General features: G+C 45.5%; 1 protein-coding gene across 6 annotated transcripts in view; it reads left to right on the forward strand.

Moving 5' to 3' along the window:
- Positions 1 to 14387, forward strand: part of LOC129653088 (solute carrier family 2, facilitated glucose transporter member 5) — a 45375-nt gene that overhangs the window by 18105 nt on the left and 12883 nt on the right. For 5 of the 6 annotated variants that reach the window (XM_055582392.1, XM_055582393.1, XM_055582391.1 and 2 more), the window contains 2 exons: positions 8041 to 8139; positions 8773 to 8933. In XM_055582392.1, the coding sequence (XP_055438367.1) occupies positions 8041 to 8139; positions 8773 to 8933 (260 nt within the window). Of the gene's footprint in view, positions 1 to 6989; positions 7535 to 8040; positions 8140 to 8772; positions 8934 to 14387 lie in introns of all 6 variants that reach the window. The other variant, XM_055582396.1, reaches the window with a different exon arrangement.

A 14387-nucleotide genomic window follows, 5' to 3' on the forward strand; every position in this document is an offset into this window, starting at 1 on the left:
CATTTTCATTAACCTTTTCAGCAGGTAAATCAGCTAAGCCAGTAGGCAAAGAAGATAGAAAGGATGTTGCAGGATTTGAATGTAACTCAGCTTGGTAGGAGAGATTTCCTACCTTTTAGATAATGAGACTCCTTTTTTTTTAGAGACAAAAGATTTTTCTTGACTTCTCTCGAAGTGTGCTGCTGTATAATTGCTATTGTTAATTTTGATTGTCTCTTGCTGTACTTTTGATTATCTTTTGATTGAGGAAAATGCATAGGGACAGAAAGGTAACATAAAATTACTGGCACTTTTAAGAAGTTTGCATTTTATTCATTGCAACAGCATCTGCTTATATTGATGGGAGTAGATACATATCTGTGCAAATTACTATTTATTCATAGATATGAGACCCTTGCCATGAGCAGGTTGGACACATGTTCTGGAGTTAATAGATTAAAGTGGGTTTGGAAGGTAGAAATGCCTGGGATTCATTTCTGCTCCAGCCTATTCTAGCTGTGGGAACTTGCGCAAGTTATTTAACTACTCTGTGCCTCCGTTTTCTCATCTATAAAATGGGAATGATAGCCTTGCCATTCACAGAGGGCTGCTGGAACAACTAAATGAGATAATGCATGTAAATTACCTAGCACAGAGTAGATCCGCCATACATATTATTCTTTAAATTAATTTATTTTTGGCTGTACTGGGTCTTCATTGAGGTGCACGGGCTTCTCCTTGAAGCGGCTTCTCTTGTGAAGCACGGGTTCTAGGCACACAGGCTTTAGGAACTGTGGTCCGTGGGCTCAGTAGTTGCATCACATAGGCTTAGCTGCTCCTCTGGCATGGGGCATCTTCCCAGACCAGGGATTGAATCCGTGTCCTCTGCATTGACAGGCCGTTTCCCACCCACTGTCCCACCAGGGAGGTCCCCATATTATTATTTTTTGATCATCCTTTAGATCAGGGCGCTACTGACATTCGGAGCTGTGGGGCCAGGGAGGGGGATGGTGGTGGCTGGCCTGGCTGCTGTAGGTTGTTTGGCATCATCTCTGGTGTCTGCTCACCAGATGCCAGTCTCACCCTCGCCCATGAGATTTCCTGCTTTGGAATCAGTGTGTCATGCCACAGGGCTTGTCTTGTGGACCTCATGGTAACAAGACCGTGCTAGGTCAAATGTTATCTCTCTATTTTACAGAGAAGAGACTGTGAGATAACAAGAGCTTGGGGATTAGGGGATCAGGGGAAGCCCTGGTCCTTTCTGTGCCGCCTCTTCAGAGAGTAATGCGCAGCCCAACTGTGTCCCCAAGTGCGGCTGCAAAATAACAGAAATGCCCCATGTGGTGGTCCCTGAAAATGACCGATGCATTTTGAAAGGAGGTGATTAAATGGTTATATACAAAACATAATCATAGTCACTTGCTTCTGTGATCCCCCCAGGAGGGAGGCTAATCATAGTCACCTGCTCCTGTGATCCCCACAGGAAAGAGGCCTCCTCCAGGGATCCATCCCTGCAGGGGATGCATGCTGCCCCTCTTCCAGGCTCCTGAGGGCAGACCTAGTCCTTTGGTAAATACGTGCTGGGGGAAATCAAAACAGAACTATGCCAGTGGTGGCTGTGAAAAAGAACCTGCAAGTCACACAGCAAAGCTGAGGGGGCATTTAGGAGCTGAGGAGAAGTGGGGGGCAGTGAGTGAGGCCATAGAGTCTGGGCTACCACCGGGGGTGGGGTGGGGGCGCTGCTCAGGCTGGTGGGAAGGGCCCAGCTCTCTTTCTCCCTGGTGACTGTGTGTGGGACCGCAACCTCACTGGCCTTTGGGTTCCTCATCTGTAAAGAGAAAAGACACAAATTTGGTGTGCCTCAAGACTTCCCACGGGGAAAAAAAAGATTCTTGGGCTGAAAGACAAAATAAAATGGATTATAAAAAGAAAATGCCAGAATGCTTTGGAAGATGAAAGCAGAGTTTTTTTTGTGGCATGCCGCCACCAACTAGTTGAGTGTCATTGAGCAAGTAACTTCCCTCTGATTTGCATTGTTAATAATTAATATTGATAACAAACCTCTGATGTAATGTGTAACGCTTGTAGTGTGTACCACAAGTCAGCTGCGGGTCTGAGCGTTTCACATGTATGAACTCATTTATTCCCCACATCCATCCTGTGAGGAAAGCAGTATCACCATCCCCATTTTACAGATGAAGGAACAGAGAAGTTTAGGAGCTGGCCCAAGGCCATACAGCCAGCAGCAAGAAAGGCAGCTGTGGACTCCCACAGAGACAGGGCACTTCCAGTTTGTCTGTCTTTCCTCCCCTCAGCACTCAGACCTCAAGAACGTTTGTGAAACTTTGGGTTCATTCCATAGTGTGATAAAGTGACTTACTGTGTTAATAATTCATAGGAACTCTTATTTTCCCGGGATATTTTTGTTCTGACTGGAGATGCCTGACAGGCAAAAGTCTTAGGCTGAGAGTGTCTCTCTGATGGTAGAAAAGAAATTGGAGCCAAATTCCTGAGAGATGGTTTGGGTGGGGCCTTCTTCCCAGAGACCTGGAATCACACCCTGTCAGAAATGTTCTCACCGTCTTGAAAAACAGGAAGCCAGTTTACTGTGGGCATGAGGGAAGTGACCCCTAGCTTGTCTCCAAAGCACAAATCACAGCTTTCTCTGGCTTCAGACAACAGCCCTGTCTTGCATCTCGAGGCCGCTGAGCCACTTGTCATTTTTTTTTGGCTGTGCTGGGTCTTCACGGCTGTGTGGAGCTTTTCTTTAGTTGCAGCGAGTGAGGCTGCTCTTTGCTGCAATGCACAGGCTTCTCTTTGTAGGGGCTTCTCGTTGCAGAGCACAGTCTCTAGGGCACACGGGCTCAGTAGTTGCAGCTCCCAGGCTCTAGAGCACAGGCTTAATAGTTGCGGTGCATGGGCTTAGTTGCTTCGTAGCATGTGGGATATTCCTGACCAAGGATCGAACCCGTGTCTCCTGTACTGGCAGGCAGATTCTTTACCTCTGAGCCACCAAGGAAGCCCCTCTTGTCATTTTTAACAAGCTTGTGGGAGACCTGCACATCCTGTCTGGCCCCTTCCTCTCTCTCTCATGCCCTAATCCAACCCAGTACCAAATTCTTCCTTTTGTCCTCCTCACAAGTATTAAAAAAAAGAGGAGAAGAGAGACAAAAAGGAAAGCTTAAACTCTGAATTTCTCTTACACCCCTCTTTTATATAGTGTAATAACTTTATTGGGAATATAACTCCCAGACCATTTCACCCCTTTAAATTTATACAATTCAATATATATTCACAGAATTGAATAACTATCACCATAATCAGTTAAAATTTTTTAAATATATTTTTTGAATTTATTTTTGGCTGCACTGGGTTTCTGTTGCTGTGCATAGGCTTTCTCTAGGTGTAGTGAGCCAGAACTGCTCTAGTTGCGGGACACAGGGCTTCTCACATGCGGTGGCTTTTCTTGTTGCAGAGCATGAGCTCTAGGGCACACAGGCTTGAGCAGCTGTGGCACATGGGTTCAGTTGCTCTAGGGCACGCAGCCTTCAGCAGTTGTGGCACATGGGTTCAGTTGCCCTGCAGCATGTGAAATCTTCCTGGACCAGGGATTGAACCTGCATCCCCTGCATTGACAGGCAGATTCTTAACCACTGGACAACCAGGGAAGTCCACCACAATCAATTTTACAAGATTTTCATCACCTTTAAAAGAAACTCTGTACCTATGGACAGTCACTCTGCATTTCTCCCATCTCCTCCTCTTCTCCCCCAACCCTGGGCAGTTACTGATTGATCTCTGTCTCCGTGGATCTGTCTATTCTGGACATTTCACACAGATGGGACCAGGTGATCTGTGACTGGCTTCTTTCATGGAGCCCGTTTTCAAGGCAGTAACAGTGCTCCATTGTAGGAGCTTTTTAGGCAGTAACGGTGCTCCATTCTTTTTCATGGCCATGTAATATTTCACCGAATGACTGTTCCACGTTTTGCTTATCACTTTATCAGTTCATGAACATTTGGGTTGTTTCCACTTTTGAGTATGGTAAAAATGCTGCTATGAACATTTGTGATCAAGTTTGTGTAAACTCAAGTTTATGTTTTCATTCTCTTGGGTATAAACCTAGGAGTGGATTTGCTGGGTCGTATACTTACTCTACATTTAACTTTTTGAAGAACTGTTGGACTGTTTTCCAAAGTGGCTGCACGATTTTACATTCCCCCAGCAATGGGAGAGGGTTCTCAACGTCCTTATCAACACGTATTATGTTTTGTTGGCTTTAATCATCCTAATGAGTGAGCAGTAGTATCACATTGTGGTTTTGATTTTCATTTTTCTGACAGAGTACCAGTTCCTTTGATTTTGCTTCCTAAAATAATCCTCAAAGCTGGCACCTCTTGCCCCTGCCTTAGTCACTCTGCTACCCAAGCCCCCACCCTCTCTCAGTCACTTTCCTGACTTCCCTTTTTAACCACTTTTGTGGATTTTCTTCATAAAACTTGCTACAGTTCTAGTTTAATTATTAAATACTTTAAAAAAAAATGTCTTCCCCATTGGACCACAGTCTTCTTGGGGGCAGGCATTTTGCTCAACAGACTGTAGGGTGGTACCTGGCTCATAGGTGGCTGTCAGTAGATATTTGCTTAATGCATTGTCCATGAAAAATTAACCAACATTTAATCTAAGAAAGACATGGAAATTTTTATTCATGCCAGCTTGAGGATTATAACCTGGGAAACAGCCTTTCAGAGAGCTCTGGGGACTGTTCTTCCTGTTAGAAGTCAAAGCACAATTATGTAATTTCTGAGACAGAGGGTTATATACATCAAGGTAACATATTGATGGTTTACATAGTCTAGCAAAGCAAGTAGAGAGCTATTGTGACCTCTTATAGGATTGAAGAAGGAATGTTGTCTCCTGAGGTTTTATCTTGCTGGGGCCAGTAGGAAATTGCTTTTTTTTATTATTTATTTATCTGTTTAGGAGAGGCATTCCTGTGTTTTCTAAGGGGACCTAGTTAATGTGTAACACAGATGCACGATGCACCCTAAAGGGGAGGAGATAATGCTCCAAGCAGCGAAGAAAATTTTACCTTAAATTTTTCTTTTCCTGCCTTAAGAATAATTCTGTTTCATCCAAAGGAAGGAATTTGGACAAGCAAGGTCAGTGAGGACTTACCAAAATGTCCTTGCTTTTTCCACAAAGGGTGAGCTCTGATTCCCAAGGGTCCCTAGAATGTGCCTGTGGCTTGAATTCAAGGAAGAAGCCAGGGACTAGAAGTTGAATCATTTGCTCTAGGCTTAAAGAATTGACAGCCTGAGATCCTTCTGATAAGTTTTGCTAGGATCCTGTAAAAGCAGTCAGGGAGCTGTCTAGTCATGTGCCTGGCAAGATCCTCCCAGTTTAAGGTATGAGCTCAGGGCATCACTCAGCTCCCTGGCTGACCTTTGCTAAGGACTTTAAATCCTAGGACTCATCAAAGCAGAATGCCGGAGTTGCCCCTGAGGAATGAATGAAACTGGGTGCATTTATAGTTTATCACTTACAAGAGGAGAATTGGAAGAGGAGACATTTTAATCATTTTTTCTTCCTTCATTTCTTCCTTCCTTCCTTCCTTCCTCCCTTCCATCAAGTCAGGCAATAGGACAGCTATGAAGTGAAGTGAAATTCACTCAGTTGTGTCCAACTCTTTGTGACCCCATGGACTATACAGTCCGTGGAATTCTCCAGGCCAGAATACTGGAGTGGGTAGCCTTTCCCTTCTCCAGGGGATCTTCCCAACCCAGGGATCAAACCCAGGTCTCCCACATTGCAGGCAGATTCTTTACCAGCTGAGCCACCAGGGAAGCCCAAGAATACTGGAGTGGGTAGCCTATCCCTTCTCCAGCTACAGGGGAGGGATCTTTGCTTTGTTCTCTACTATCTCCCTATAACATAGGACCAGAACCATGCCTGACTCACAGTGGGTGCTCAATCTGTTGAATGAATGAATGAGTGGATGATTACCCGGAGCACTTTGAGAGATGAGCTCAGTTGGCCCTACGCTACCTACTGGGTGGGGTTTTGGGGGTGGTGGTAGGTGTGCTTACCTGTGTACCCCCATCTTTAGAAAATACCATGCAGCAACTGCCCTGGAACCCTTCTTCTCTCCTGGGCTCCATTGCCTGCTCCCCGACTTCCATTACCCACTGCCTCTACTGGCCCCAGGGAGTGGTGGGGCCTGAGCCCACTGCTCCTTGTCGGTGGCTCTTCTCATCCTCACCAGAAACTTCCTGTGAACAAAGTGTTTGTTAATTCATTTGGTGGAGGGAGGGTTCGGCTCTTAACCAGGGCCCTTGCGGGTCCTACACTTGCTCTGTGGGGTGGGGGAGGGGTGTCACTAGCTTGCATGTCCCCTTCCGGGCACAAGGCAAGGCCCGGGTGACCACTGTTTCTCAGCCTGTCCTGTTCCTACTTGCCTCTCTCAAAAGGTCCTCCTTAGATCAGCAGGGATGTTGTTCAAGGAGATGTGAGGACCTCAGCTCTGCACAGGAGGTACTGAGTCCCATGTGCCAGGGACCTCAGTAGGAACACCGGATGAAGTGCATCAACAGTGGGTTCTGAGAGCCATACCCAGACTCACCCCCAGTCAGTGGATTCACCTTCAGGACTAGACGCTTCCATAAAATTAATCCTCGCAATAACTCCAAGGGTTGTCATTATCCTAATGCTAAAGATGAGGAAATTGAAGATCAAAGAAATTAAGCCAGAAAGTGGCAATGAGCAAATTCAAACTGAGATCCATAGAGTCTAACAGCAAAGCTCCTTCCAGTTAATGAGTGTTCAAAGTTTCCCAAGGGTCAAAGGGGATATCACGGAATGTGTGTGTTTAAAGAGTCCCCCGAAATCTATATTTAAATTTTTTTCACTGTGCCTTCTGCTTCTTACAGCAAAGTCTAGAGGTTAAAGGAAATGAATCAGTGACCCTAAATAATTAAAAATTTTCACATTTCTTCTCTTTGATTTTTAAGGGAGTTTGTGTCGGAGGCAACCCTTTGAACTACAGCCCACCAGGCTCCTCTGTCCTTGGGATTTTTCAGACAAGAATACTGGAGCAGGTTGTCATTTCCTCCTCCAGGGGATCTTCCTGAACCAAGGATCAAACCCGCATCTCGTGCATCTCTTGCATTGCAGGAGAATTCTTAACTTGCTGAGCCATCAGGGAAGCCCTGGTGGCATAGTGGTAAAGAAACCACCTGCCAATGCAGGAGACATAAGAGATGTGGGTTCAGTCCCGGAGTCAGGAAGATCTCTTAGAAGAGGAAATGGCAACCCCTTCCAGTATTCTTGCTTGGAGAATCTCATGGACAGAGGAGCCTGACAGGCTACAGTCCTTGGGATGGCAAAGAGTCGGACACGACTGAGCGACTAAACACACAAACACACGACTGAGCGACTAAACACACAAGCGCTGCTGGAGGCGGTGCTTGAGTGCATTTGCTGCAGTAGGCCAAGGCAGCTCCACAGCAGAAATGTCATAGAAGCAACTCAGACATTGGATGGAGTGCTGGAACAGGTGACCCTTCAGTTTTGTTCTGACCCAGTGATTCTCAACCAGGGGCGAGTCCCCACCTGCTCTGGGGACATTTAGCTATGTCTGGAGACATTTAGGTTGTCACAGATGGGGGGAGGGCTGTCCCTACCGTGCACATAGGACAGCCCAGGACAACACAGGATTGTCCAAGCCTAAGCGCTACTGTTTTGGAGAAGGAAATGGCAACCTACTCCAGTGTTCTTGCCTGGAGAATCCCAGGGACAGGGGAGCCTGGTGGGCTGCCGTCTATGGGATCACACAGAGTTGGACATGACTGAAGTGACTTAGCAACAGCAAGCGCTACTGTTAAGGAAACCTGCTCCACACAGGTGAGTGGAGGGTAGGTTGCCAGACACGGAGTGGTTGAAAGACCGTGGGTTTTCAGGTCCCATTACGTCCATCTTTCTACAAGACTCTGAGTAAATCCTGAGTTCCCTGGAAGCCCGGGGCTGCGTCCTGACCTGCAGCTGTGATCTCGTCTCCCGCAGAGGCTGACACCTGTGATTGTCCTGGCGACACTGATAGCTGCCTTTGGGTCGTCCTTCCAGTATGGGTACAACGTGGCTGCTATAAACTCCCCTTCAGAGGTAGGTTGCTGTGGTGGGCAAGGCGCAGCCCCCCAGGGAACAGGGAGGTGGGTTTGGAGCAGCTGATGTCTGGGTGGCTGCTAGGGTGGACCACATACGTGTTGGGGGCACACGGTGGGGCCTCGAGTGAAGGGAGGGGTCACACCCAGGAGACAACAGCACAGACTCAAGGAACCTGCAGGCACAGGGCCGTGGGGCTGCACCAGGTGCCGGGGCCTCAGATCTTGTGGAGAGCCAGGCCTGGCTGGACACAAGGTGGGCTGGCCTCAGGGGTGGTCAGGGGGAGGTTTGAGAGGGCTCTGATCTTCTACAGACAGGTAATCCACGGCAGGGTCTGGATGGGGAAGGGATCATCCGACATTGATTCTGTGATTGGAAGGGTGGAGTCATTCCTTTCTGGGGTTAGAAACATCCTGAGTGGTTTGCCTATCAGAGGCCTCGCAGCCCCCTACCTCCTGCCCCCGGCCTGTGGGTGCCCCCTGCTGGTTGCTTTTAATCCTCACTCCCTCTCCTGCACGTCATCATGTTGATGTCCACATGCCCAGCTCATCCCATCGGGTGGCCCGACAGCTTCCATTCTTTCTGCAAACCAGCTCGAATGACTCTGGTGTTCTGCTTTGCTCTGCTCTCCAGTTCATGAAAGACTTCTACAACTATACCTACTACGACAGAGTCGGTGAATACATGAACGAGTTCTACTTGACCTTGCTGTGGTCGGTTACCGTGTCCATGTTTCCCTTCGGAGGCTTCCTCGGCTCTCTCATGGTTGGCCCCTTGGTAAATAACTTAGGCAGGTAAGAGACAGCGAAACTCATAGACTCCATCACAGTTTAAAACCCAGACCAAAAAAAAAAAGTCTCACAGATGAATAAACTTATGGTTTCCAGCGGGGAAGGATCCGGGCAAGGGATAGTTAGGGAGTCTGGGATGGATATGTACACACTGCTGTATTTAAAAGGGACGCACGGTGTAGCACAGTGAGCTTTGCTCAGAGCTTTGCTCTGCCACATAGCATGGCAGCCTGGATAGGCGGGGAGTTTGGGAGAGAATGGATACATGGATATGTATGGCTCAGTCTCTTTGCTGTCCACCTGAAACTGTCATAGCATTGTTAATCGGCTATACTCCAATATAAAAGAAAAAGTTTCAGAAAAAGAAAAAAAAAATTTTTAAAGCCAAGCTTAAAGCAGAAATCATTATTGTAAAACTAGGTAATGACCACTGTGATGATTTTTGTTTCTTAATGGAGTTAAGAAGAAGACGAAACCTTGACTAAGTGTCTGGGGACTTAGGCAATGAAGGTCTCAAGGGTGGAGGTGGGTGGGGGTGATGGTTCTCGGGCTCTGGGGTGGGCTTGGACAGAACACAGAGTGCTTCAGAGATCAGGACTCACTCCCACTCTTGCCCTCTCTTGTCTTGAAATCTTACCACAACTTCTTTCTGGCCTTTGGAAGAGTCAAGGGTAGGACAGCATGGCCAAGACATGGGGCACAGTGTAGACTGTAGCCTAATGCTCCTACACTCTGCCTCCTAAGTGAACGTAAGCTAACCTGCTCTGTTCTTTTACACTGGGGTCCAGTAATATGCAAAGTGTAGCCCAAGTTAAATTCCTGCAAAACTCTGAAATGGCTAAGATCAGTGTCGAGCCCTTCCGGGTGAAACCATGATCCCAGGGCGACCTTCATTGTGAGGGTCATGAACGCCAAGAGCAGAGCTTAAATCTTGCCTCTAACTCCAGACACATGAGAGGTTCTGTATTTGATTCTCCCACTCCCCGGGTAAAAATCCACAGGCATGAGATAGCAGCCTTGTTATGAACAACATTTAAGAGTTCCTCCCCTCCAACCTCCTCCCTTTGAGGATGGGCACACAGAGGCAGGTTGAGGTCAGGGCTCCGTTCTCGGCCACAGATCTAGTGAGCTCAAGACTCAAGGCCCGACTTTACAACTTGATTCCTTCCCCAGTCTTTTTCAAAAAGAATCTAAGGACTTCGCTGGTGGCTCAGAGGTAAAGAATCTGCCTGCCACTTCAGGAGACACAGGCTCAACCCCTGATCTGAGAAGATCTCATAGGCTGAGGAACAACTCAGCCCATGTGACACAGCTATTGAGCCTGTGCTCCCCAACAAAAGAAGCCTCTGCAATGAGAAGCCACAACCGCAGAGTAGTCCCCTCGCTGCAACTACAGAAAAAGGCTCGCAGCAATGAAGACTCAGCACAGCCAAAACTAAACAAATAAGCCAAATTAGATATATATATATATTAAAAACACACACACACACATAGAATCTGAGAATAGACACATACAAGCTGTGAATCGGGATCTAAGATCCTGAAGTCTGATAGTCTGGTGTTGGATGCACAGTTCTCCTTGTGGACCACCAGGGGGCAGGACATCAATCAAGTCACAGGTCTGCAGGGTGCTTCTCGAGTGAAGGACTAGCCGTCTGGTCTGCAGATGGAGCTGACAGTTACAAGTCCAACTGAAGAGTTGATAAATACTGTTCAGTTGTTTGTGGTTTTCTTAAAGATTTGTCAGCATTCCTTAAATGTCAGTAGCAAGCTAACAATTTATTGATTTGTTCGTCTGTGCCAGGCTCTATCCCAAGTGCTTTTAGGGGATATTCAGTTCACTTCAGTTCAGTCGCTCAGTCGTATCCGACTCTGCAATCCCATGGGGTGCTGCATGCCAGGCTTCCCTGTCCATAACCAACCCTGAGACTTTACTCAAACTCATGTCCATAGAGTCGGTGATGCCGTCCAATCATCTCATCCTCTGTCTTCCCCTTCTCCTGCCTTCCCAGCAACAAGGTCTTTTACAGTGAGTCAGTTCTTCACATCAGTTGGTCAAAGTATTGGAGTTTCAGCTTCAGCATCAGTCCTTCCAATAAAAATTCAGGGCTGATTTCCTTTAGGATTGATTGGTTTGATCTCCTTGCAGTCCAAGGGACTCTCAAAGAGTCTTCTCCAAATACCACAGTTCAAGAGTATCAGTTCTTTGGCTTAGGGGATATTAACTCCACCAATTCTTACAAAAGCCCCTTCCTCTTTTCACACTTGGGAAAAACAGGCAAAGAGGTGTGCTGTAACTTACCCAGAATTACACAGCTGGGAGGAAATTGCATCTCTAAGCATGTGCAAGTAATATCCACACTGGACTCTGTTATTTCAGCCACAGATATCTTCTCAATTTGTTGCTTTATTTTTAATTGTACATATAGTATTTTTAAAGCCTACTTTTGTTATGTATTTAATGAATTAATTTATTCATTTGCCTGTTCTGGGTCTTAGTTGCAGCTTGGGGGATCTTCAGTCTCTGTTGTGGCATGCAGGATCTTTAGTTGTAGCATATGGGATCTAGTTCCCTGACTAGGGATCGAACCTGGGCCCCTGAATTGGGAGCTTGGAGCCTTAGCCACTGGACCACCAGGGAAGTCCCCATATATAGTAAAAATTCAAAATCTTTAAATGTGCAAGTGGTCACATTTAACTCACTCATGATTTTTGCTTTTTGTGTCTTAAATAGTCTTTCTTACCAGATGTCTAGGAGGGCATGGCAACTCCCATGGACAGAGGAGCCTGGTGGGCTACCGTCCATAGGGTTGGAAAGGGTTGGACACACTGAAGCAACTTAGCACGCATGCACGCAACAGATGTCATACGGATGGTCTTCTATAATTTAAAAAATAATTTTATAACTTTGTCTTTCCCATATAGATCTGGAATTTTGTTTTGTATTTAATGGATGAGTAGTGAGGGAATCCCATGGACAGAGGAGCCTAGTAGGCTGCAGTCCATGGGGTTGTGAAGAGTCGGACACGACTGAGCGACTTCACTTTCACTTTTCACTTTCATGCATTGGAGAAGGAAATGGCAACCCACTCCAGTGTTCTTGCCTGGAGAATCCCAGGGACAGGGGAGCCTGCTGGGCTGCAGTCTATGGGGTCGCACAGAGTCGGACACGACTGAAGCGACTTAGCAGCAGCAGCAGTGAGGGAAAGCGGGTTTTATTTTTTTCATGTAAAAAAATCAATTGCTTTAAAAAATATGTTAATTATTCATATTCCTTTACTCTTCTGTGTTAATTTTAAAATCAGTTGATCGAAATCCCTGAAAAAGGATTCTACTTGGAATTACCTTGGATTTATCATTTAATTGGAGGAAAACTGATATCCTTACACTATTGAATCTTCTCTTTCACGAGCAATCTATGGCTCATTTATTTATCCCAGAAGTTGCTCCAGTTGCTTGTCTGAGGTTTCATGTCTTCTGTTCTGGAATGTTTTCAGCCGTCATTTCTGTGAATATTTTTTCTCCTCCATTTTCTATATTCTTTCTTTGGGAAACTCCTCAGTGTCTTTGTTGTTGTTGTTGCCTTTTTGACTTCTTTAAAAAATTATTTTAAAAAAGTTACAGTAGGAATTCTCGGTGGTTCAGTGGTTAGGACTGGGCGTTTTCACTGCTAGGGTCTGGGTTTGATCCTTGGTCAGGAAACTAAGATCCTGCAGGAAAAAAAAAAAGTGGTAAAATGTATGTATAACATTTTAATCAAATTTTAATTGTGTAGGTTATCAGCATTAAGTGCATTCACATTGTTGTGTAACCATGGCCACCATCCATCGCTATAACTTCTCATCTTGCAAAAATGGACACCGTGTGCCCATTAAACAATAACTCCCTTTTCCCCTCTTCCCCTGAGTCACCAATGGACTTTCTATCTTTGTGCATTTGACTGCTCTAGGGACCTCATATGAATGGAGTCATGTAAGATTTGTCCTTGTGTGACTGGGTCATCTCACTTTAGCCTAATGCCCTCAAAAGTACAATATTATTGTAGCACATGTTGGGATTTCTTTCATTTTAAGGCTGAATAATACTCTGTTGTATGAACATACCACATTTAGTTTATTCTTTCATTCACTGATGGATCTCTGGGTTGCTTCCACGCTCTGGCTACTGTGACTAATGATATTATGAAAGTGAAAGTGTTAGTCGCTCAGTCATGTCCAACTCTTTATGACCCCACGGACTGTAGCCTGCCAGACTCCTCTGTCTGTGGAATTCTCCAGGCAAGAATACTGGAGTGGATAGCCATTCCTTTCTGCAGGGGATCTTCTGGACCCATGGATTGAACCTAGGTCTCCTGCATTGCAGGTGAATTCTTTACTGTTTGAGCCACCAGGGAAGCCCAATGATATTATAATTCTCCCTACCTTAATCTGTCATACTTCTCTCCTCTTCCTCCTGCTCCTTCTCTCTCTCTCTTTCTTGCTTTCTATGTAACTTCCCCAGATTTGCCTTTCTATTCATTAATTCTCTCCTCCGCTGCAGTTATCCTCTGCGTTTTTGTTTCAATGACTATATTTTTCATTTCTATAATTTTTATTCATTTGTGTTTAAAATCTATCTTTTTTTTTTTGCTATTATTTTGGATAGTTTTTTTTCATTATGACTGAGTTTTATTTTTTATTTTTTATTATTTTTTTATTTTTTAACTTTACAATATTGTATTAGTGATAGTTTTGTTTTACATACTTTCTTGTTCTTTGTATACTACGCTTTGACTCCTTATTTTTTTCAATTAATTTATGTTTAATTGAAGGATAATTGCTTTATAGAATCTTGTTGTTTTCTGTCAAACCTCAACATGAATCAGCCAAAGGTGTACATGTATGCCCTATGACACAACTCATTTAATACATATTTTGTAACTTTTATCTAATCCTGTTGTCTGAAGATGTCCTGTCTATGTGTGATGTGGTGGATCATTCTGTGTGTCCAGTAACGGCACTGCTCCTTCCTGGGGGTAATGGGAGTGGTGGCTGGGGGACTCCTGGGAGCCTGATGCGAGGAGACGCCCAAGAGAAGCTTTCACTTTGCTGTTGGCTCTCCAGGGCCCAAGTCCATGTCCAGTCTTGACTTAAATGGGAATGCTTTGTAAGTTTCACTAAGTTGGGTTTGTTTTTTTCTTATAGGTTTTTAAGGGATGGGCTTCCCTCATAGCTCAGTTGGTAAAGAATCTGCCTGACATGCAGGAGACCCCGGTTCGATTCCTGGGTTGGGAAGATCCGCTGGAGAAGGGATAGGCTACCCACTCCAATATTCTGGCCTGGAGATTCCATGGACTGTAAGGTCCATGGGGTCAAAAAGAGTCGGACACGAGAGAGCAACTTTCACTCACTCACTCACTCTTTTAGGGGATACCCTTTATCAGTGCACATAAGTTCCTTCATTTTTATGTAGGTGAAA

This window comes from Bubalus kerabau, chromosome 5 (genome assembly GCF_029407905.1).
Source record: "Bubalus kerabau isolate K-KA32 ecotype Philippines breed swamp buffalo chromosome 5, PCC_UOA_SB_1v2, whole genome shotgun sequence".
Taxonomy (NCBI): domain Eukaryota; kingdom Metazoa; phylum Chordata; class Mammalia; order Artiodactyla; family Bovidae; genus Bubalus; species Bubalus kerabau.